Source organism: Eumetopias jubatus, unplaced genomic scaffold, assembly GCF_037043125.1.
Source record: "Eumetopias jubatus isolate StellerSeaLion01/CBP00866 unplaced genomic scaffold, mEumJub1_p1.0 scaffold_13, whole genome shotgun sequence".
In the NCBI taxonomy this organism is placed as follows: domain Eukaryota; kingdom Metazoa; phylum Chordata; class Mammalia; order Carnivora; family Otariidae; genus Eumetopias; species Eumetopias jubatus.
Window position 1 is genome coordinate 58,961,927 of NW_028274819.1, and position 23,737 is coordinate 58,985,663.

Below are 23,737 nucleotides of genomic sequence, written 5' to 3' on the forward strand. Positions count from 1 at the left end.
ATTTATGTTTAACTTTATAAAAACGTTCAAAGTGACTGTATCATTTTGCATTCCCATCAGCAGTGGCTGAGTTTGCCAGATGCTCCCTGTCCTCACAGAACTTGATATTGTCAGCATTTCTTTTGGGTTTTGGTTAGCCATTCTAACAGGTGTGGTGTTGTAATACCTTGCTGTAGTTTTAATCGGCATTTCCCTAATGACTAATGATGTTAAGCATGCTTCACATGCTTATTATTTGCCACTTTTATTTTCTTTCCTTAAGTACCGTTTAAATCTTTTGCTGATTGTTATCGGGTGATTTGTTTTCTTATTACTGAATTTTGAGAATTCTTTATATATTCTTTATCATCAGATATATGTTTTGCAAATATTTTCTCCCAGTCTGTGATATGTCCTTTCAAAACATGTTTTTTCCTTTGGCTTAGAAAAACAGAAATTTGGGGCTCCTGGGTGGCTCAGGTGGTTAAGCGTCTGCCTTCAGCTCAGGTCATATCTCAGTGGGATCGAGCCCCAGGTCAGGCTCCCCACTCACTGGGGAGTCTACTTCTCCTTCTCCCTCTGCCCCTCTGCACCATTCATGCTCTCTCTCTCTCAAATAAATAAAATCTAAAGAAGAAAGAAAAACAGAAATTTATTGTCTCCGTTCTGGAGGCCTGAGTCCAGAATCAAGGTATGAGCAGGGCTGGTTCCTTCTGAGGCTGTGGAGAATTGATGCCAGGCCTCTCCCAGCTTCTGGTAGCCCTGGCATTCCTTGGCTTGTAGATGGCATTCTCTCTGTGTCTTCACATCACCTTTCTTCTATGCGTGTTTCTGTATCCAAGTCCATCCCCCCCTTTTTTGTATAGTTTATACATTAAAGGCATTATATATGTTTGATTTGATCCTATTATTTTTCTTTATTGTGGTAAAATACACACAGATAAGATTTACCATCTTCAGTCAATGTACATTTTAAGTGTACAGTTCTATGGCATTAAATACACTTACACTGTTGTGCTGTCTTTATAATTACTTAAAAGTATCTTTTTGAAGAGCTTTTAAATTTTGATAAAGTCCAATTTATCTAGTTATTTCTCTTATGGATTAAGTTTTTGGTGGCGGATCTAAGAAACTTTGGTCTAATCCAAGGTCACAAATACTTTCTCCCAAAAGTTTTATAGTATTTAGTTTTACTTAATACATGAAAGAAATCCAACTAAAAATTTTAAAGGATGCATCTGCATCCACACAGCAAAATCTAAGAATCAGAGCCTCTTCTCCAAAGCTAGATTGGAGACATGCCTGATTTTCTGGGAACCCTCTTTCAGACTGCAGGTCTCTCAATTCTTCACTCTCTATAGTTACCGGCGCCCACGTCTGACCATATTGTTGTTCTGTTTAGGAACTTGTTTGGCTTACCCACACCTCTTGGACAAAGCTCAGGCTCCCCAGCATGGCATGCAAGGTCCTTCACAATCCGTTCTCCACTCATTTCTCCCTCAGAGCCATGCGAACTCAACATCCCTGTGCACACTATGCCACTTCCGCCCTCCCAGGCTTCATCTGTGGCCACACGCCAGCACTCTGGCTAGAATGTCATTCCGTCACTTAACTTACACACTACCTTATAATTCCTGGCTTATACTTCTGCCTTCTCTATGAAACTGTGCACAACTCAGAGGTAACAACTAGTACTGTCTACTTTCACATTCTTAGAACCTAGCACAGAACCTGGCTCTGCAAAAAAAAAAAAAAAAAAAAAATGGGTAACTGTTTCTTGAATGACTTTATCAATATTATGAACCACTACCATGCTAAGCATTTTACATGAATTCTCTCTCAATTCTTATAAGAAACATATGACTATGTGGAATCATCCTCACTTTATACATGAGAAAACCAATACGGTAAAGGGTACAACATGGTCACTCTCCTTAGGTAGCTCATATTCACATCAGGGAGAGGGAGCTGAGACAAAACCTGCCATTAACAATAAAATGTGAAACTACAGTTAAGAGATACATAAGCATGCTTGTGGCCCTGTGAACAATTCTATACATCAAAACATAGCTTGGAACAGAGTTCAGATATTTAGCAAACATTTCCTGAGCATCTACCTGTTTCAGACACTACAAGGCACTAGAAATAAAAAAAAGAAAGAAGAAAGAAGCCAGGACTCTGCAAAGCTCTCAGTCTTGTGAAATAAAGAATTAAATAATCAAAAAACATCCTGATATATGCTAGACGCAGGGTGACACAGGAAGACAGAGGAGTGCTACTTAATCCACTTGGGGTGGAGTTACTTAGGGAGTATGCTGCCTAATACAGATCTGAGCATAAGCAGAAATCAAGGAGGTGAAAGGTGGCAGTTTTTGGAGGCAGAGGGGAAAAAGAGAGTGAAAGAAAAATGGTGAGGAAAAGCATGATGATTAGGGGAGTGACGCCAGTATCAAGTTCAAGATGAGGAATGGTGGGAAAGAATGTGAAAAAGGAAAGGCAGGGCTAGGGTAGAGAGCCCACCCACGGAGAACAATGCACAGAATGCAAACTTATCTTCTAAGGAAAAAATAAATGAAAAATTATAAATACAGACTTATAATTCAGGAAAAATCTTACCAGAAGTGCTGAGCAGCTGAGAAAATTGATAGGGAACTTCAAAGTCAAAGCACTCAATCTGTTTTCTGAAGTATGGAGCAGAAATCTGTAACAAGTGCTAATGACTGAAACACCCAACAGCTATCCCTTTCACAATATCTGAAAAACCAAAACCAAACCGAAACAAGAAAGAAACCAGAGGCCAAATCTCATTTATTAATATTCTGAAAAATGTCGGGACTCACAAATAAAATCCAGACACTTTAGAAAAATAATTCAAGAACCACATCGAGTTGTACAGCCTGGGAGGCAAATCTGTGTTCACATCCTGGCAGAGCCACTTACCAGCAATGTGACCTCAAACAAATTACTTTCTTCTCTGTAAAACTCCAAGGTTGAATGAGTTGATTCCCTAAGATCTGTTCCGGCTATAACAGCCTATGATTCACTAGAAGCATTAAATCAAATCAAAAGCTGAAAAGAATTCTTCTTTAGCCCCTGCCTTATCTGTAACCACTTCTCGTCCATCACTTCAGCTCTACACTGCTATTACAGTGAATGCCTTTTAACTCCTTAAATGCATCACACTCACTCTTACCTCTGGATCCATAGACACTGCTCCCTCTGGTGCCCTTCCACCCTACCATCAGCACCGTTCCTTCCTAAGAAAGGGCCTCACCAAGTCCTACTCCTCCTCCAAGTGTCCACTATAGCATTCCCTCCTGCTTCCCCATCTCCCAACCTTACCCCAGGGAACCCCGTCCTTTCCTGATCACAGCAATGCTAAGCTTTTTTTTTGAGTTTCCTGTTGAACAGCGAGTCTCCTCCACCTCGGTGCAGCTGTATGATAAGGCAGAACTGTGCTGTCCAAACACTCCTGCATCACCAGTGCCTAGCACAGTGCCTGGTTTAAAGACTTATTTATTTAAGAGAGAGACAGAGAGAGAGAGAGAGCATGCTGGCGGGGAGGGGCAGAGGGAGAGAAAGAGTCTCAAGCAGACTCAGCACTGAGTGCAGAGCCCAACACGAGGCTCAATCCCACAACCCTGAGATCACGGCCTAAGCCGAAACCAAGAGTCAGACATCCAACTGACTGCGCCACTCAGGCGCCCCATAATGCCCGGTTTAAAAATAAAGTGGGTCTCAGTGGGTACCGATGAAGAAATGAGTAACAAACTGTGAAGACTCACCTCTAACACAGCCAGGACAGTGTCAAGCTGATCCTCTCGGAGAGTGATATTGTTAGAGATTTTTCTCATGGTGTGTATGGACTGCAGACGTACTTCCTCAATTTCATCGTTGAACATGTCAACCAGGAAATCAAGGCACTTCTCCGCAAAAGAGGGTGAAGACTGGGCCAGCATGCAGAGAGCCTCCACAGCAGCAATGCGGACCTCTAGACAAAAGGGGACAAATAAAACTGCACATTAGGTTAAGAGCCATGGGACAAATCCAAGGATTCCTTCTCAAAGGTTTGTCTTTTGCTCTCTACTCCTCTCCGTTAACAAACTCTCTCTGGGAGATCTCCTCCCTGCCCACAGATTCAGCTACCACCTTCACACTGACCTCAGAACAAGGACTTTGGCATCACAAAGACTAATGTTTAGATCCTGACTCGCAGACATGTGATCAAGTCACACGTATGTCTCTATTAACTACACTTCTTGAAAATTAAGTTCTTATTTATCTCAGTACTCAAACCCCAGCTCACCACTCAGTACTTTTTTTAAAAAGCAGATTTTAAATAATTAAGATTAAAACAGACTAGATATCATTTTCTCATCTTAGAGATAAGATTCAGCAAAGTGAATTAACTTGCCTTGAAGTGAGTAAGAGTGAAGATAAGACTAGTGCCCAGGTCTGCTGATTCTAGACTAGCATCATGTAGGGGTTAAGGACACATGCTTTGGAATGATAAAGGTCTCAGAGTAAATTGTGAAGAGCAATTCCTCCACTGACTTGAAGGGTGATCCTGAATAAGTAACTCAACTTCCTAGCACCTCAATTTTTTCACCTTAAACAGAGATAATACTCATTTTCTTACGGAGTAGTTAGGAGGACTAAATGACATAATACAGGTACAGCATACGGCACAGTGCGTGGCATGTGCTGAAAGCTCAGGAGATGTTAGCTACATCACAGGTATGGATCTTACAAACACCTTGAAAACAGAGGCATGTCCTCCTCTACCTCCCTGTACGGACTGAACCTATAACAGTAAAGCCACTGATTCCAGGGAGCCCTTCATTCGCTCACTAGCAATGCTTCCTGAATGTGTACTACACACCAGGCCCTGTGCTTGATACAAAGATGAGAGGTGAGTAAGTACACACCACGCTCACAAGACTTCCATACATGCTTGTTTTGTTCCAGTGGTTCCCACATGGTTCTGCAACAAAATGTATAGTTTCAAAAGAGAAAGAAAAAACCCCACTCAAGTTGTGGTTAAAACTCACAAATATAATCTGGTTTTTTTTGTATAAGAAAGCTTTTATAGACACTTTAAAAGCAGAGTTACTACAGTAAAGGGAGATGACTCAGCTTTTTCTTGGTAATGATGAATGCTTCCTTTCATCAGAAGGGAAGGATTTGCTATAGTTCACGATAATGTAATTTAAACATGAAATTGCTAATAATTACAAAGAAAGCCATAGAAGGACCAAAATGTGTTAAATGCTGGCTCTTCTGCCTAGGGCTTTACCCATCACACCACACTAAGTCATGTGTAACTCTTGCAAGTCCACAAAGTGAATCACAGAGATACTTCTGATCAGCATGAGATAATCAATATGGACCTGAGCTGATGCAACTCTAAGCAGAAGCAAAAAAACCTTGGTGTTTCTCTTTGTATGTGTAGTCTGGTAAATTAACAATTTCTACTGGATTCTTGGAAAGTTGAAAATGTATTACAGTCTCTTTAAGGGTCCAGGGCAGAGAAAAGGAATCAGCTATGCCAAAGAAAATAATAAAGATCCTCTGGTGCCTTAACATGTGCAATCAGATCCTGGCTTTGCTACTTATTAGCTTTGTGCTTAGTACTGAAGACACAAAGATGAACAAGAAAGAGATAACCTCCCAGCGCCTACAGACAAGAATAGTTAATTGCATTACAAAGTGATGAGTGGAACAGTAAAAATCACAGGGAGTGTAAGAAAATGCAGAAGAGGTATGTAGCCCACTAAGTAGGATCAGAGGCAGCTTTCTGGAACAAATGACCTCTAAAACAATACCTAAGGGAGCTGCTAAGCCAAAAGAAAGGAAAAAGGCCTTTCTAAGCAGGGGAACCACATATACAAAGGTCCAAAACAGAGGGAGAACATGGAATAACTAGAGGACTAAAAGTATGTGTGATACTAGAGTCCACAGCTAATGAAATAAGGTGCTGTTTCATTCCCAGCAATGTGTCCCTAAATCACCCAGAATTTTAGAAATATGATAAAATTAGAAAGCTGTCATACATGATACTGGTTATGATCTATTTGCTTTCCAAAGTTAAGCTCCTTCAATTAAACCTTAGTGACAAACAGTTAAGTGTCTGACTTGGTTTTGGCTCATGTCATGATCTCAGGGTCGTGAGATCAAGCCCCACATTGGGCTCCATGCTCAGTGCAGTGTCTGCTTGAGATTCTCTTCCTCTCCCTTCTCCTCTGCCCCTCCCCCCATGCATGCACGTGCTCTCTTGCTCTCTAAAATAAATAAATAAAATCTTAAAAAAAAACCCTTAGTGACAAACTTATGCAATCACATAAACATTAATTGTGATAAAATTCAATTGTAAAACTAAATAAAGCAAAAATGCTAGTAGAAACTAAATAAAATAGGTTCCAGTTACTTGTCTTAGGATAAAATGGGTAGTAATAACTGGACTTCCTTATTACAAAATACCATTTAAAGTATAATTCATGTATCAAGTTCACAGAGAACAAAAAGGCAGAGGTCGCTTTAACTAATTTCTTTATACAAGTTTCCCCCATTATCCAAAAGTAGAGTTAAACAATGAAACCTTTCATAAGCTGAAACAATGTAAAGCAGAGTATAAACGATGTAAAGCAGAGTATCCCCCACTTTCCAAACGTTCACTTCTGTCACCTCACTTTTAGAAAAGACTGACATGAGTATGCTAATTACTTTTTTCATAAAAATGAAACTCCTCTTTGGATTTCTTTTGGTTAACAAAAATAGGTCTTTCATAAAACTAAAGTGGCATGAAGTGAACTTTAAGAAAATGGGGAAGATACCTAGACACTGAAAGCCTTATAGCAAACTAGATAAGGTAACCCAATTCTTTTATCTTCTAACAGAAAACTGTCTTTCAAAAGTAATTCTTACCCTTCTAAGAAGTTCTATTTGAGGTAATTTTTTTTTTTACAGGCATTTAGAAGACCTGAGTTCTAATCCTCTGATATAAATTTACTATAAAATTTGGACAATCAACACTATCTCTCCTGCTCTGTTACAATTACTGAAAATGAGAAAGTTGTAGTCAATCATCTCAAAACAATGACATTCTTTATGTGAGATAGATAGCATCATATTATGGAAATTAAAAGAGCTTTGGAGAACTTCTTTCTGCAAGATTTATCTTTCTATCTGAAACAACTAAAAACAGAAATAAAAAACAGAAACAACAGTATTCAACACACTGGACATCAGACAATAAAGGGTAATGATCCCTGAGAGGCAGGAAATAAATGAGGTAGGCTCTAGAATTATACCAGTTTACTATCTGGAAAGCGTTTTCAAGTTCCAGGTCTCCCTGAGTTGAGAAGAAAGAGCTGGGAGTCTGGAAAGGCCAATATGAATAGAGTTCATAAGGCAAAGTACCAAAAAGGAGAGTACTACACAGAAAGCATTTTGGATAACTGCAGAGGGTCCTCCTCAAGTCATCAGCTGAGTTCTGATCTGTAAAGAAATTAAGGTCTGAGAAAGAACCACTAAGCAGGGCTTGAGGGAACAATCTCCAAATCTCATAAATGGTCTACAACTGTTTCTTCAGAAGAGTTTGAGTTGGGAGTAAAATAAGCCCCAGACTAAATGCTGCTTCAGTTCCCCTTAACAAAGCTTAAAAATAAGACCTAAAATAAAAGCAGCCCAGAACAAAGCTCAAAAATACAGGAATATAACAATGTTCATTACCCAACAAAGTAAAATTCACAATGGCTGGCATCCAACTGAAAATTGCTAGGCATGCAGAGAAGTAGGAAAATACCAATAATGAGAAAAATCAATCAATCAAAACCAACAGTGGGGCGCCTGGGTGGCTCAGTTGGTTAAGCGACTGCCTTCGGCTCAGGTCATGATCCTGGAGTCCCGGGATTGAGTCCCACATCGGGCTCCTTGCTCAGCATGGAGTCTGCTTCTCCCTCTGACCCTCTTCCCTCTTGTGCTCTCTATCTCTCATTCTCTCTCTCTCAAATAAATAAAATCTTAAAAAAAAAAAATTCAAAACCAACACAGAAATCACACAAACAAGAGACTTAATAGACAAAAACATTAGTATAGTTATTGTACATGTATTCTCTGTTGATAAAGTTAAAGATGAAGCAGATTAAGCAGATACATGGGAGATACTAAACAAACCCAAAGTCTAATTGAATTTGTATGAATGAAAACTATTATGTCTGAGACGAAAAATACACTGGATGGGATTAAAATCAGAATACACACGGCAGAGGAAAAGATTAGTGAACTCCAAGACAAAGCAATAAATATTCCAAAATGAAACAAGGAAAAAAACTAGAAAAAAATCAGGATGGAGCGGGAGCTGGATAGCTCAGTCGGTTAAGTATCTGACTCTTGATTTCAGCTCAGGTCATGATCTCAGGGTTGTGGGATCAAGCCCCACACTGGGCTCCACGCTGGGCATGGAGCCTGCTTAAGACTCTCTCTCAGGGCACCTGGGTGGCTCAGTTGTTAAGTTTCTGCCTTCGGCTCAGGTCACGATCCCAGGGTCCTGGGATCGAGCCCCGCATCAGGCTCCCTGCTCAGTGGGAAGCCTGCTTCTCCCTCTCTCTCTGCCTGCCATTCCCCCTGCTTGTGCTCTCTGTCAAATAAATAAATAAAATCTTAAAAAAAAAAGGAGGGGGGCACCTCGGTGGCGCAGTTGTTAAGCATCTGCCTTCTGCTCAGGTCATGATCCCAGGGTCCTGGGATGGAGCCCAGCACCAGGCTCCCCGCTCGGCAGGAAGCCTGCTTCTCCCTCTCCCACTCCCCCTGCTTGTGTTCCTTCTCTCGCTGTGTCTGTCAAATAAATAAATAAAATCTTGGAAAAAAAAAACAAAAAGATTCTCTTTGCTCCTCCCCCCACTCCTTCTCTTAAAAAAAGGGAGGGGGGGTGGAGCACCAGTGAGCTACAGGACAACGTCAATAGTCTAATATATGTGCGTTTGGAGTCACCAAAGGAACATGGGACCAGAGAGATTATGAAGAAATAACAGCCAAAGATTTTCCAATTTGATGAAAACTATAAACCCACAGATCTAAGAAGCAACAAACTTCAAGCATAAGAAACATGAAGAAATGAAACCAAGACACACTATAATTAAACTGCTTAAAACTGGTGACAAAGAGAAAAATCCTAAAAGCAAACAGAGATGGATAAAGAAGATGTGGTATACGCATACAATGGAATATTAGCCATCCATAAGAATGAAATCCTGCTATTTGCAACATCATGGATGGAACTAGAGGGTATTATGCTAAGCAAAATAAGTCAGTCAGAGAAAGACAAATATCATATGATTTCACTCATATGGGGACTTTAAGAAACAAAACTGATGAACACAGGGGAAAGGAAGGAAAAATAAAGTAAGATAAAAACAGAGAGGGAGGCAAACTATAAGAAACTCTTGACTACAGGGAACACACTGAGGGTTGCTGGAGTGGAGGTGGGGGGATGAGGTAACTGGGTGATGGACATTAAGGAGGGCACATGCTGTGATGAGCACTGGGTGTTACATACAACTGATGAATCACTAAACTGAAACTAATAATATACTATATGTTAACTAACTTGAATTTAAATAAAAAAAGGCAACTAGAGAAAGACACATCATATAAAGAAGAACAAATATAAAAAACGGCAGACTTCTCAACAGAAACAATACAAACAGAAAAACTGTGGAACACTGAAAAAAAAAATAACAAAAACCCACCCTATTAAACTAGAATTTCCAGTGAAAATATCTTTCAAAAATGAAGGTGTGGGGCGCCTGGGTGGCTCAGTCAGTTGAGCATCAGACTCCTGACTTATCTCAGGTCATGCTCTCAGGGCTTTGAAACTGAGCCCCGCATTGGACTCCATGTTCAGCACAGAGTCTGCTTGAGATTCTCCCCCTTTCCCTATCCCTCCCTCTCTGTCCCTTTCCCTGCTCGCACACTTTCTCTCTAAAATAAATAAATAAAATTTTTTACAAAAGTGAAGGTGAAAGAAAATCTTCATCAGTCATAATAATAAAGGCTTTGAAGTCAGACATAATCTTGTTTCTGTCTCTTACTAGCTGGGTGACCAATAACAAGTTATTGTTATCGGTATAATATCAATTTTTACTACCAATTATTAAGTGCTTACTATAAATAGGTCATGTATTATGCCAAGTATTTTGTGTACATATAATCTAGTTTAATTCTCACAATTCAGAACACTTATTGTTAACCTTGTTTTATAGAAATGCTGGAACCTAGATTGACTGAAAAATCCATGCTCTTAACCACTGTATTATACCACTTAGGCCTCAATCTTCTGTTTTTAAAAATAAGTAACAGTAGCTACTTCATGGAGTGACTGTGAAGACTAAATGAGACACTACATGTATATTAACCAGTACAATGCCTGATATATCACAGGCATTCAGTAAATGGGCACTGTTATGATGCAGTCATACTTACCATACATCTCATCTTCTAATCCATGAACAAAGGCTCCACAAGCTCCTGACTCAATCAAGTTCACAGCTCCTGTATCTATTTCTTCCTTGGGAGCATCATCTCCCCACCTTCTTCCACTGGAAAACTCCCCTGAGCTGTAAAGTTCCTTGGCACGTTCATGTGCAGTGCGTTTTCTCTATATAAGACAAGGACAATTACCACTTGCAGAAGGTGCATGAGGGAACAGTAAGATGAATTCTGAGAACATGGGAAAGTAGGAAATAAGACTGCTCTCTGACAGTTATGTTTTCAAAAAAAAGTACTCAACTGATCAGAGCAAAGAAATGCAAATTCAACATAAAGAAAGACCAAAGGTTCACAGGTCTGTCACAGTGGATAGTAATCTTATTAAAGATTGCAAAAGAATGTGCTGATCAGACAAGTGGTTATGTTTGCCATTGCAACACAGGAAAGGGAGAACCAGAGGAGTAAATAATAGCTGTGTCCCTCTAGCACCATCCTGGGTAGAGAATAAACTGGCCCTAGAAAAGAATTTTTTTTAGTCCCAACAGAAGTTAAGTCTGAATTTGGTAACACTGTGCTCTATTTGAGCAACACTGCACTCACAATGCAACCTTCTGGTAAATTCACTTTCTTCATAGATTGCCTAAGAGGGAATATACTGGTCAGCTAAAGTAAATATCCAGTCCAACCAACAGTTATGGTTCTCATCATGAATAAATTGCCATTCTGCTTTATGTATCAGCCTCTTATGAACCTTCCTGGTGTGAGTCCACATCCTTATGGCTGATCATCTCAAAGGCACTGATGAAATATAGCACCTAAGCCTATAAGAATGTGGGTCAGATCCAGTAGTAAAGTTTGTACTCTGTATCTTAGAAACCCCTGCATTACCCATCCTTCACCATTCACCATGAGCATGCTATTTTTTACATTTCTACTCCAGTATACACAGAGAACACTTAATCAATCACCAACCTCAAATGAAGGCAACACCTTTCAGGAAATCCATATGGCAATGTTTCATTAAGCATAGAAACTCCTCAACCACTCTTAAGAATTTATCTTATGGAATGACTTAAAAGAAGAGAAGATCTAATATGCATGAAGATGATATTCCTTTATAATGGTGGAAAAATGGGAAAATCTAAATATATAAAATAGGGGTAAAAAATTATGTCACATCTAAAGATATTACACAGTCAGTAAAAATGCTAAGTATAAAGTTGACTATATGAAAAAAAAAGCATATGATGTAGTGATAAACATAAAAAGTAGACTACAAAGTTATCTGAATACAATGATTCAATGTTTAAAATATGCATAAGAGCTGGGGAGAAATATACCAAAATTACAGAAGTCATTGTCTTAGAGTAGTGAGAATATGGGTAAAATTGTTTCCCTTTCCTTCTATTGATCAAAGATTCTGAACTCTTTATTATCACTTTTATAATTTAAAGATTAAGATAACGACGGGTGCCTGGGTGCCTCAGTCAGTAAGCATCTGCCTTCGGCTCAGGTCATGATCCCGGGGTCCTGGGATCGAGCCCCGCATCAGGCTCCCTGCTCTGCGGGAAGCCTGCTTCTCCCTCTCCCACTCCCCCTGCTTGTGTTCCCTCTCTCACTGTGTCTCTCTCTGTCAAATAAATAAAATCTTTTAAAAAAAATAATAAAAATAAAAATAAATAAAGATTAAGATAATGACAATATTAACTCATATTTAGTCCTGACAATTATATCAGAGAACATGGTCAAGGCTTAAAGGCATTCCATAAGGGGCACTTTGTTACTGTTCAGAGGAAGAATTTACTCACTCTTCCATGGAAACTGCAGTAGAAAAGGAGTCCTAAGATGTCAGTCATACAGTCTCACAAAATAAGACCAGATTTTTATAGTTTCTAACAAACAGAAAGTTAATTTTACCTCTTTTTGTAAGACACAACCTGTGCAAAGTATTTCATTAAAATAATTTAAAATTTAATGAAGTAACTTGTAATTTGATTCAAGTTACTAAGATTTTAAACTGAAGTGTAATCTAGTCACCCAACATTTACTTAACAAATACATGGGCTGCAAAATTAAATCAACACAGCTTGGCAGATAGCTGCTTTGGTTACAGAAACCCAGTCTGAACAACAAAGAATTCAAGTTACCCGAAGATCGGACATGAGCTTCTTGTCCAGTGTCTGCTCCAAGAAATGAGAACTAACTTGTTCCATGGAGCCCTGCAAAAACAAAGAATCCGGAGCAAATTAAACAACTCTTAAGGCCTGAATATTATCTTCAAATTCAAAGTTTGCAGCCAACTTAAATGCATAAAGATAACATTTCTTGACAGTAAAGATGCTTATGGGTTCTGAATCATCAGCATAATAATAAAAACATTAGCAGCTAGCAGCTAAACAGAGCTTACTATATGTCATACACTATTTATACATACATTAACTAATTTAGTTCCCCTATGAAGTAAATACTATTATTAGTCCCATTTTATATATAGGGGGGAAAAAAGAAAGCTAAAAAAAAAAAGAAGGCACAAAAAGGTTAAGTGATTCATTCAAAGTCACAAAGAGTATAATTTATAAACCCAGGTTCCAGAATCCTTTGCCTCAACTGCTACTCTCCATAGTCTCTGCATTTCTTTTCATTCTAGTCTTTCCATTCATTTGTTCATTCAGTCACTCATTCAATAAAACAGATATTTATTTAGCAACCATTCAACTATATGCCTATGGTTACCAGGAACAGCAATACAAAAGTAGACATCAATTCCACACTCAGTGACCTCACAGACTAGTGAGTGAAACTGACAAGTAAATAGATAATCGTATCATGGTATAAAATGTTATAATACACATATAAAGGGTACTATGGGAAACTCAGAGAACAAGCAGTATAAAGTGGAGGCAGGGGAACTAGTAATCACAAGTGCAAATGCATAAAGAGAGAATGCCATGCAGGAAACACCAAGTGGTTCTATGAATAAGACACAGGACAGAGGAGCCAAAAATGAAGCAGGATGGTTAGGGAATCAGATCATAAAGGGCTTTTGTCATGACCCTTTGTCATGTTTGTTATGGAAGGAGTTTGCCATAATTCTGAATAACCAGATAATCTTTCCATAATAATGAGCTCAACAGTGTAAAAAGTATTTTACTTACACTTTAAAAATTTATTTCTAATAATCCCACGAAGAATGTAAATTATCCTTATTTATTTACTTTTTAGGTAATCTCTCTGCCCAACGTGGGGCTCAAACTCACAACCCTGAGATCAAGAGTCACATGCTCTACCAACTGAGCCAGCCAGGCACTCCAAATTATCCTCATTTTTTTAGATGAGAAATTGAGGCTGAGAGATTTGGTAACTTGCTCATTTCAAATAAGGGAGAAACATAGATTTACACCTCATAAACATCATCTTAGCAGCAATGTGGCTAATGGACCAGAAGGAATCAAAATGAAGCAGAGAGACAGGTTGGCAGGCTATTAGAGCAGGTCCTAGACATTCTCAAAGAATATACTGGCACCTTTCTCTAATTCCTAAGTTAGTAAATATGGAAATGCTTATAGAGGATCAGACTTCTCCAGTCACATTTTCCATAGAAACTTACATGTTCTATGGGAATATCCTTACCCATGTTTAATACCTTTCCTACAACTCCAGGAGAGCAACTGTTGTACTATTTTCACTTAAGTAGTTTCAAATCTACTTTTTCTTATTTCTACATGGTACAGTTGATGGGCCTTCTTTGTTACATAGATCTGAACCAATATCAAATCTAACATTCATGTTTTTAATTCAAACATCAATTTTATGAATAAGAACTCTAAATTTTTATTTTATTTTATTTTTAAGATTTTATTTATTTATTTGAGAGGGAGAGAATGAGAGACAGAGAGCACAAGAGGGAAGAGGGTCAGAGGGAGAAGCAGACTCCCTGCCGAGCAGGGAGCCCGATGCAGGACTCGATCCCGGGACTCCAGGATCATGACCTGAGCCGAAGGCAGTCGCTCAACCAACTGAGCCACCCAGGCGCCCAAGAACTCTAAATTTTTAAAACCTCCTCAACTTTCTCTTTAGTTTTACCACCAACATTACCAGTTGGCTTTTTAGGTGGCACTTTTTTTCTAATAAAGAATTAAGTTTGTTTTGTTTTGTTTAATTAAGCTCTACGCCCCGCCTGGGGCTTGATCCCACGTGCTCTATTAACAGCCAGCCAGGTGCCCCAAGAATGAAGGTTTTTTTTGTTTTGTTTTGTTTTTAAAGATTTTATTTATTTATTTGACAGAGAGAGACACAGCGAGAGAGGGAACACAAGCAGGGAGAGTGGGAGAGGGAGAAGCAGGCTTCCCGTGGAGCAGGGAGCCCGATGTGGGGCTCGATCCCAGGACCCTGGGATCATGACCTGAGCCGAAGGCAGACGCTTAACGACTGAGCCACCCAGGCGCCCCAAGAATGAAGTTTTAATGACTTCACAGTGAACTACTCTAAATCCCTAGTCTCAATGGCCCCCTCCAGTGCCTTTAGCTGAGCTCTCTCCCAACACAAGTAGCAAAGAGGAGGGGTACTATCCAAATTCAAGCCTCAAAAAACTATGTATCATTATTTGCAACAAATTTCCTGTGTTATCTGAGAATATATGAAGCTTTCCAGTTTAGTCCACAATTACCAAGAGCCCTATAACATAATAATCCACTTGAAAAATGTTGAGACCTAAACTAGTACACACCCAGTGGAAATAGAGAAGGGAGAGATTCAAGAGATGTCAAGAAGTTAGAACTGGTAAGAGCTGAGGATTCACTGGATATGGGACACAAAGAATTCCCAAATGCCTCTGGGTTTACAACTGTGTTATTGATGGCATCATTCATGAAAGTGCTGGAGGAGTAGATGTGGACCAAAAAGACGAATTCATCATAAAGCTCACCAATCAGAAAAACATCTACATTCTTGTCTACTTTAACCAAGACAAATACATTCCAATAAGATCTCTCCCACTACTACTTAACAACCTGTATTTGTACCACTAAGAAAACCAAGATATTTGACAAACAAGTGTGTCAAACCTGCTTTCAGAGCAAAAACTGCTCAATTATAGCTGCTCAATAACTTAAGTCTATGCACTAGCCTCTAGCTTCTAAGCAATTAGGTGATAAAGTAAACCCCATCCCCCCTCAAAAAAAGAACTACCATGTGAGACATAAAACTACCACTGACTAAGACATCTGCATGTGCCCTGGGAAAGACTAGCCCTTATGGCTATGGACATAACAACCTACAATCTATCTGTAAATATTATCGTTTTTAGGGTCAAACACTTCTGGGGTCGTATAAAAAAGGTTTAATCCTTACTGAACAGGAGAATTAAACATCTTAAGAAGAAATCACTGAACTAAGGACTATATTCTACATAGAACACCAATTACCATGATTAATTTCACAGTAATGCTGTATTCTAAACTGTCCCATGGAACTGCATAGTTGGCAATCAACTTTCTTTGCCTCAGCAGGAAAGTTATGGATAACTGAAAACCAACCTTTCACATGGTTTTGAATTTTCTGAAACAGCCTACATCTGAAATTTTTCATCCTGCTAGAAGCCAAGGAGAATGGAGACTGTTCATTTTTTGAGCAAGATGGACTTAAATCTAAAGTCTTATCATTTAAGTTCCTGAAGAACCTGGTTCTGCTTTCCTCTTAAGCTTTATCTTGTTGCATATTCCCCACATTTAACATTATCCATCCCCAAACCAAAAAGTATTAACTTCTTGTACTTTAGTATGATATTGTAGTTTAGTATACTAGCATGCATGATAATTGTACTCCTTCTGTATCTCTGCTTATATTTTCTCCTTCCCTACTTATCTACCTAGCTAACTTATATTTATCCTTCAAAACTCAGTTCAGAAATCACCTCCTCCATGAAGCCTTCTTTTTTTCTTTAATTTTATTTTATTATGTTATGTTAGTCACCATACATCACCAGTTCTCGATGCAGTTTTCGTACAACACCCAGTGCTCCATGCAGTACATGCCCTCTTTAATACCCATCACCGGGGTAACCCATCTCCCCACCCCTCTCCCCACCCAAAACCCTCAGTTTGTTTCTCAGAGTCCATAGTCTCTTATGGTTCATCTCTCCCTCCGATTCCCCCCGCTTCATTTTTCCCTTCCTTCTCCTAATGTCCTCCGTGCTATTCCTCATGTTCCACAAATAAGTGAAACCATATGATAATTGACTTTCTCTGCTTGACTTATTTCACTTAGCCTAATCCCCTCCAGTCCCATCCACGCTGATGTAAAAGTTGGGTATTCATCCTTTCTGATGGCTGAGTAATATGCCATTGTATAGGGGCACCTGGGTGGCTCAGTCGGTTAAACAGCTGCCTTTGGCTTGGGTCATAGTCCTGGGGTCCTGGGATTGAGCCCCATGTCCAACTCCCTGCTCAGTGGAGAGCCTGCTTCTCCCTCTCCCTCTGCCTGCCACTCTGCCTACTTGTGCTCTCTCTCTGTCAAATAAATAAATAAAATCTTTAAAAAATATATTCCATTGTATATATGGACCACATCATCTTTATCCATTCATCTGTTGAAGGGCATCTTGGCTCTTTCCACAGTTTGGCTATTGCGGACATTGCTGCTATGATCACTGGGGTGCATATGGCCCTTCTTTTCACTACATCTGTGTCTTTGGGGTAAATACCAAGTAGTGCAATTGCTGGGTCATAGGGTAGTTCTATTTTTAATTTTTTGAGGCACCTCCACACTGTTTTCCAAAGTGGCTGTACCAACTTGCAGTCCCACCAACAGTGTAAGAGGGTTCCCCTTTCTCCACAATCTCTCCAACATTTGTTTCTTGCCTTGTCAATTTTTGCCATTCTAACTGGTGTAAGGTGGTATCTCAATGTGGTTTTGATTTGAATTTCCCTGATGGCTAATGATGATGAACATTTTTTCATGTGTCATTAGCCATTTCTATGTCTTCTTTGGAGAAGTGTCTGTTCATGTCTTCTGCCCATTTTTTGACTTGATTATTTGTTTTTTGGGTGTTGAGTTTGAGAAGTTCTTTATAGATCTTGGATACCAGCCCTTTATCTGTAGTGTCATTTGCAAATATCTTCTCCCATTCTGTGGGTTGCCTCTTTGTTTTGTTGACTGTTTCCTTTGCTGTGCAGAAGCTTTTTATCTTGATGAAGACCCAAAAGTTCATTTTTGCTTTTGTTTCACTAGCCTTTGTTGTCCAGCAAGACTGTCATTCAGAATGGATAGAGAGATGCAGAGCTTCCAAGACCGGCAGAAACTGAAAGAATATGTGACCACTAAGCCGGCCCTGCAAGAAATATTAAGGGGGGTTCTATAAAAGGAGAAAGACCCCAAGGTGATATAGAAAAGAAATTTACAGAGACAATCTATAAAAACAAGGTCTTCACAGGCAACATGATGACAATAAATTCATATCTTTCAATAATCACTCCCAACGTGAACAGCCTAAATGCTCCCATAAAACAGCACAGGGTTGTAGACTGACTAAAAAGATAGGACCCATCCATATGCTGTCTACAAGAGACTCATTTTGAACCTAAAGATACAACCAGATTCAAAGCGAAGGGACGGAGATCCATCTTCCATGCCAACGGACCTCAAAAGAGAGCTGGGGTAGCAATTTTTTTTTTAAAGCATTTTTTTTTTTAAGATTTTATTTATTCACTTGAGAAACAGAGATACAGAGAGAGAGAGAGAGAGAGCATGAGGAGGGGGGTGGCAAAGGGAGAGGGAGAAGCAGGCTGCCTGCTGAGCCAGGAGCCCAATGTGGGGCTCGATCCCAGGACCCCGGGATCATGATCTGAGCCGAAGGCAGATGCCCAACCATCTGGGCCACCCAGGCGCCCCTGCGGTAGCAATTCTTCTAACAGACAAATTAGATTTTAAACTAAAGACTGTAGTTAGAGACACAGAAGGACACTATATCATTCTTAAAGGGTCTATCCAACAAGATGATCTAACAATTGTAAATGTCTACGCCCCCAACATGGGAGCAGCCATCTACGTAAGTCAACTATTAACCAAAATAAAGAGTCATATTGATAAAACCTCCTCCACGAAGCCTTCTTTCACTATGTTAGGTGCTCTTTTCTAGGAGTACCAGCCATTGTAATTAACTGATTGCTTATGTCAACTTACCAGACTACCAACTCTTTTGAAGACAGAGACTATGCTCAGTGTTTGTTGACTTGATAAATATGTGTCTGAAAACTATATGCAATTTACCTGATGACAGTTTTGTCTACTCAAGTGTTGGAGTGGGGGGAGTTTACCTCTTTTCTTACAAAGGGGAACTAGTAAATCAGCAGGGCATTAACTGTAAAACCACAGTTCTGAATGTGTAACTGGACCATCACTAGGAAGAGAATTCACATGGGTTTTAGATCATGAAGTGTCATTTACTATCTATGTAGCCTCTGATAAGTTATATCACTTTTCTAAACCTTATTTTGTTATTTATAAAATGAATACTAGAATACATACCTCCAAGAGTTTAAAAGAATTCAAAATTATTTGCAAAAACTGAATGTTTATGAGGGTATATATGTCTAAATATGTGCATATGACTAAAAGTGCCTAGCTTAGTAGGCTAGGGACTCTATCAATAGTAACAATGATTATTATAAGATTAGACTGTTATTATTTTTGAAGTACAAACCTAATTGCTTATATAATTTCGAGCTATTCGGATCTGAAATCACTGAATTTAAAACATAAAGCACCTGACTCAAGTTAGAGTCATTTAAGTGGAAACCCTTTCAATTCACCAGTGTAATTCATTATTCATATAGTTTACATAGATAATTTTTTAGATTTACATAAATTTCAGATCCTGTGAGGTTCAAAAATGAAGTATTTGAATGACCCTGCCTTAAGGATTACTCTTCTAAACTGCCAACTCAGATGAAGATGTATCACTGAATTATCCCTCTAAAACATCCCCCTCACACATACACACACAGCACACTATAGATGCTCAATAAATGTTGAATGAAAGAATTTGAAGAATGATTGAATTGTTCTGAATTTTAAAATATTCACTAACTAAAACAAAGCTTTAAAATGTGAACTCAGGGACGCCTGGGTGGCTCAGTCAGTTAAACATCTGCCTTCAGCTCAGGTCATGATCCCAGGATCCTGGGATCTCGTCCCGCATCAGGCTCGTTGCTCAGCGGGGAGCCTGCTTCTCCCTCTGCCTACTACTCCCCCTGCTTGTGTGTGCATGCACTCTTTCTCTCTGACAAATAAATAAATAAAATCTTTCCAAAAAAAAGTGAATTCAAAACTATAATCAGTAACGACTGGCTTGTTTAACTCTGTATTACAGACGAGCAAAATGATCTATAAGCAGGAAATACTGAAACCATCCAAATTCCTCGTTATTCCATGAAAATATTTTACACAAGTTTCATCAGTTACCCTATAAATACTGGTCTTGGGAGTGGGGCTATCACTGGATTTGTGTTCATACAGTTAGGTTCAAAGTATTTAGCCAACAATCTTACCAAGACGGGCAGAGCTGGGGGCCCTCAAAAGGGAAGCATCCAAAAAGAATCTCAGATTTTTTTTGGACATTTATATACATTTATATACATTTTTATAAACAGGTGCTTAGTAAAGCAACTATTTTTATTATTATTTTCCTTTTTCTTTAGGCCTTGGTTGTCTCATATGCTAACAAGGTTAAATGGCTCATCTTTAAAATTCTTTCTAGTTCTACAAGACTACTTCTCCATAGGAAAGTGGGCCATTTCTTTTTATTTTTAGAAATACTAGGGTTTCTAAAAGTGGATGATACCTGTCCCTATCTGTAGTTGCTCAAAACATTTGTACAAGTGTAACAGGCAACATGTTCATTAAAGAAAGTATAACTTACCAATAGCTTTGCAGCCTGAACTCGAACCACCCAGGAACCATCACTGACCATGTGACAAATTTTTCCAAATGCATCATCAACTAAGCGAATTTCTTCATTAGAAGAAGGAATTGGGACGATGCTAAATTAAAAGAAAAAACCACAAATGACTAAACATGAGCCTAAAGCTGCAAGTTCAATAAACTGAGAATGACCAATGAAAATTGGCACTCACACACACGCAAAATGACAAATGAGGAATTCAAATCCAAGAGTGATGGAATACATTTCAGAGTGAAGAAATCACTCTGGGAGTATGAAACAACACTTTTAGTTACACTGCAAATTGTCAGTGTCTTGAATACAAGTGTTTAGCCCACCAAAGGTTCAAAGATTTACAATGATACCAAAGACTAACTACCACAGAATATTTCCTATCTTTAAGAGTATTCTCTCCTATAATTGCATTGCTGTCAATATAGTAAACCATAGAATAAATCAATATAAAACATACTTGCAAATCTGATCCTAGAAGAGGCAATTTCCAATTAGTCCTTTCTTTTTTCTTTTTCTTTTTGTGGGGAATTTTTAGGTTATTAACTCATTCTGGTTTTCCAATTTTTAGCAGGCAGTTTAATGAAGAGGAAAAAAACTACTTCTTTTTCCTATAGAAGGAGCTCTTCTATAAAATAAAATAATATTTGTCTCTCTACTTCAAAGAATCATTGTGAGAATGATTTAATTACTATGAAAACACTTTTAATAAGGAAAACACTACATAAGGGATCATTATTCTCAAACTCACCTACTATCTTTATCTGGCATTTGTATTTACTGAAATGGGCCTCAAACAATTTTAAAGATTAAAAAAAGAGTGGGAGGGGGTGCTAGATAGCACTTGAGAAAGACAATCCAATCTCTTCATTTATAGATGAGGAGGTTGGGGCTCAGAGAGGAAGTACCTTTCTCAGGGTATATGGAAAGTTCACAGCAGAGCTGAAAAACAAGCATCCTGATTATCAGGATCTGTACTTTCCCCCTGTTCCACAATGCTTTCTAGAAATCTAACCAACATTCCTTTTCTGGAGGAGGGCTTTTTGCATGATGGGAGAAGAATGGCTTAGCAATGAACAAAAGCTGGCTTACACCCACACTGACCTTTCAGGATAGAGCTGACTGACAACCCAGATAAGTTGGACTGCAGCACTACGCACTTGTTCATAGTCATCAGACAGCAATTTACAGGCCTGCAAACAAGAATTCCAAAAGTCTGTTAGTTCTGTGTCCTCCCAGGTGATAGTCAAACCGTTTTCAAAATGAAGACAGGGTGGCTGGATAAGGATGCCAATCAAAATACTTGTGGGTAGTTTTAACTTCTTGAACCTTTGCCCAACAAAGAATTCCTGGCCTCTGTCAGCTGCTCTGGCTCTGTTCTGTGTTCTGACTCTTACCCCACGTCTGAAGGCAGAACCACACACTGACAGACAGCACAAAAGCCATCTAGAATAGCATCAATCCTAGCGAAGTCTGCTGGGAGCCCAGAGTGCTACCCTCACAGGCTCAAATACCAAATATGGGTATTTTTCCCTTTCTGCAAAATCAAAGCACAAATTTCTGACTGACAACCTGAAAACTTAAGAACTCTAAATAAATGTGTAATTTTAATGCTAAGTTTCCAAAAGAGACCAGATTTTTTTGCTTTCCTTTGGTCTGAAATGGAGTATCCCTACTGCACCTACATGGCCACACCCTAGACCTCACCAACAGCCAGAACTACTCCATTTCTAGAATCTGAAAATCCTATATTCCATGCTGTCATCAAAACATGTTACTCCATCAGCTCCTCCATTTCCATGAATTAATCCAACACATTTACTCTTTAGTCCCACTTAATCTACCTATCTGTTTAACAAGGGTTTCTCAACCTTGGCTTTACTGACATTTTGGACTGTTCAATTCTTTGTTGTGAGGGGCTGTCCTCTACATGGTTAACATGTTTAGCAGCAACCCTGGTCTCTACCCACTAGATGGTTGTAGCACCACACCCTCTCCTTCTCCTCAGCAGTTGCAAAAGCCCAACATATCTCCACACTGCCAAATGTCCCCTGAAGAGTAAAATCACCCTGGTTGAGAACCAGTGCTTTAATCCCATCCTTTTTCTCCAAATGAGCCACCTTCTCCTTGCTCCATACCCTTCCATTACTTCAGTCCCGACAGCATCGTCAGCATTCACCATTTACAACCCCCTCAAGACTTCTGCTACAGCTGCTCTAAAAACCCAACAACTTCTCTATTGCTCACAAGGGCAGCAGAACACTCGCAAAGACTACACTCTCCAGGGGATTGGTGGCTCATGATCTGGAACTTTATGGGCCCTACTCTGAAATCTTTTACACCCGTGGTTTCCGCTTCCATTATCCAAGGCAGCTTGTCCTAACCTCCCCCACTAGGCCCTTACCCCACTTCCAGCCATAAGGCTACATGTTTATCAGAGAAAAATAAAAAATTTTAGGCACAAATTCTCCCAAGTATTCCACAACAGTTATGAATTCATTTATACCTGTATTCTCCCATACCTTGTTTCCTTGATGTCTGAGAAAAAAGTATCCTAATTCCTAATCCTTCTACTTTTACTATGGATCCCATTATCTCCTCACACAGGTCCTTCCTTACCATCCTCCAAAACAGGTCCTATTTGTGATTCTCTATTATAGCACCGTATTTATTTACTGCACTACTCACGTGCTATAATTATTGTGTTCATTTATTTGTTAATTGCCTGTCTCACCCAAGAGAATGTGAAGGGCATGGATCCTATCCAACAAGCTCAGTGTTGTACAACCAGCATTAGGTACTCATTAATATTTGCTGGATGAATCAGCTCATGAATTTGATTTTCTGCCTCAAGGAACTGACTCCACCATTTGTGCCCCTTTGTCTTTTCTATCATCAATTTCTCCCCAAACACTGGCTCTCCCTTCAACACATAAACAAAGGTAGGAGCTGTCTTTAAAATACAATGGAGATAAAACTTAAAAAAAAATAAAGTAAAATAAAATAAAATACAAAATAAAATAACAAAAAGCCCTCCCTTAATTCTATGCCCCTTTCTACCATCTTCCATCCTGCCACCTATTATTGCCAAGTTTATTTTTTTTTAAGTTTTTGTTTGTTTATTTAAGTTAGTAAGTAATCTCTACATCCAACGTGGGGCTCAAACTCACGACTCTGAGATCCAGAGTCGCATGCTCCTCCCACTGTGCCAGCCAGGAGTCCCTAGCCAAGTTTCTTTAAAGTATAGTCAATAATCCCTATTGAACTGCCTCACATCAACTGACCCTAATCTGGCTTCGACTCCCAGCACTCTTACTAATA

The 23,737-nt window shown here is 39.1% G+C and overlaps 1 protein-coding gene across 1 annotated transcript in view; it reads right to left on the reverse strand.

Moving 5' to 3' along the window:
- INTS4 (integrator complex subunit 4) overlaps positions 1-23,737 on the reverse strand; it is a 116,607-nt gene that overhangs the window by 37,998 nt on the left and 54,872 nt on the right. Inside the window, exons 7-11 of the mRNA XM_028115929.2 lie at positions 21,521-21,609; positions 20,384-20,504; positions 12,615-12,686; positions 10,462-10,636; positions 3,765-3,970 (exon numbers count right to left, since the gene is read on the reverse strand). Of these exons, the coding sequence (XP_027971730.1) occupies positions 3,765-3,970; positions 10,462-10,636; positions 12,615-12,686; positions 20,384-20,504; positions 21,521-21,609 (663 nt within the window). The remainder of the gene's footprint in view (positions 1-3,764; positions 3,971-10,461; positions 10,637-12,614; positions 12,687-20,383; positions 20,505-21,520; positions 21,610-23,737) is intronic.